This window comes from Seriola lalandi, unplaced genomic scaffold (assembly GCF_002814215.2).
Source record: "Seriola lalandi dorsalis isolate HSWRI2012SDOR001 ecotype SW California unplaced genomic scaffold, Sedor1 jcf7180001979325, whole genome shotgun sequence".
In the NCBI taxonomy this organism is placed as follows: Eukaryota; Metazoa; Chordata; class Actinopteri; order Carangiformes; family Carangidae; genus Seriola; species Seriola lalandi.
The window spans coordinates 1-993 of NW_019449991.1; the positions used below are offsets into that span (position 1 = coordinate 1).

General features: G+C 56.1%; 1 protein-coding gene across 1 annotated transcript; it reads right to left on the reverse strand.

Moving 5' to 3' along the window:
* Positions 1–383: 383 nt before the first annotated feature.
* LOC111658330 (UPF0606 protein KIAA1549-like) lies at positions 384–987 on the reverse strand (the record flags this gene model as incomplete). The annotated part of the gene is made up of 2 exons (XM_023410808.2): positions 708–987; positions 384–619 (listed from the first exon to the last, which is right to left on the reverse strand). Coding segments are annotated over exons 1-2 (509 nt in total), but the record flags the coding sequence as incomplete, so codon positions are not given.
* Between the last annotated feature and the right edge of the window lie 6 nt (positions 988–993).

A 993-nucleotide genomic window follows, 5' to 3' on the forward strand; every position in this document is an offset into this window, starting at 1 on the left:
GGACAGACAGACAGACTGAGGACAGACATAGGACAGATCGAAGACAGACCAAGGACAGACTGACGACAGACAGAGGACAGATCGAGGACAGACCGAGGACAGACCGAGGACAGACTGACGACAGACCGAGGACAGACTGACGACAGACAGAGGACAGACCGAGGACAGACAGACGACAGATCGTGGACAGACCGAGGACAGATCGAGGACAGACCAAGGATAGACAGACAGACTGACGACAGATTGAGGACAGACAGACAGACCGAGGACAGACCGAAGACAGACAGACAGACCGAGGACAGATCGAGGACAGTCCGAGGACAGACAGACAGACAGACCGGACAGACAGAGGATAGTTCAGGTGTTCTCAGGTGAAGTCTGACCTCTTCCTGGAGTCGATGTGCGTGGGGGGTGAGTGGGCGTCGGCCTGCAGGATGCAGTCCATGTGGTCATGGGCGGAGCTGTAGAGTCGCTGTGCTACCTCGCTCTGCACCGGCCCGTCTCCGAAGGCGTCCATGATATCATCCATGGAGGGAAATTCACACTGGCCCCGCCTCTTGGCCCGCTGCCGAAGTTTGTTCCTGTGATGCTCGATCTCTGACTTGTGTCTCAACGCCACCTGTAGGAGCGTAGGTGAATGACGTCAAGCGGGTTTTAAAGGCCGAGCAGTGAGTTTGTTTGTGTGTTTGTCTCGATGACTCTCTCACCTCTGTGTTCACCTTCTCTGTGAGCGTGGGGCTCGGCTGTGATGGGGCGTGAGGCGGCGGCGGACTCGGTTGAGGCTGCATGGCGATCAGCTGCACTTTGTTGGCCTGTCGACGAGTGCCATCAGACGAGCCTCGAGACAGACGGTCCACGTGGTCAAAGATGGAGGATGAGGAGAGAAGTTCGTCTGGACCGCTGCATGATGGAGCTGCTGGAGGAGAAGAACCTGAGGTTACAGTCTTCAGCTGCAAACTGACATCAGCTTTCGTTACCATTGTAACAACAAAG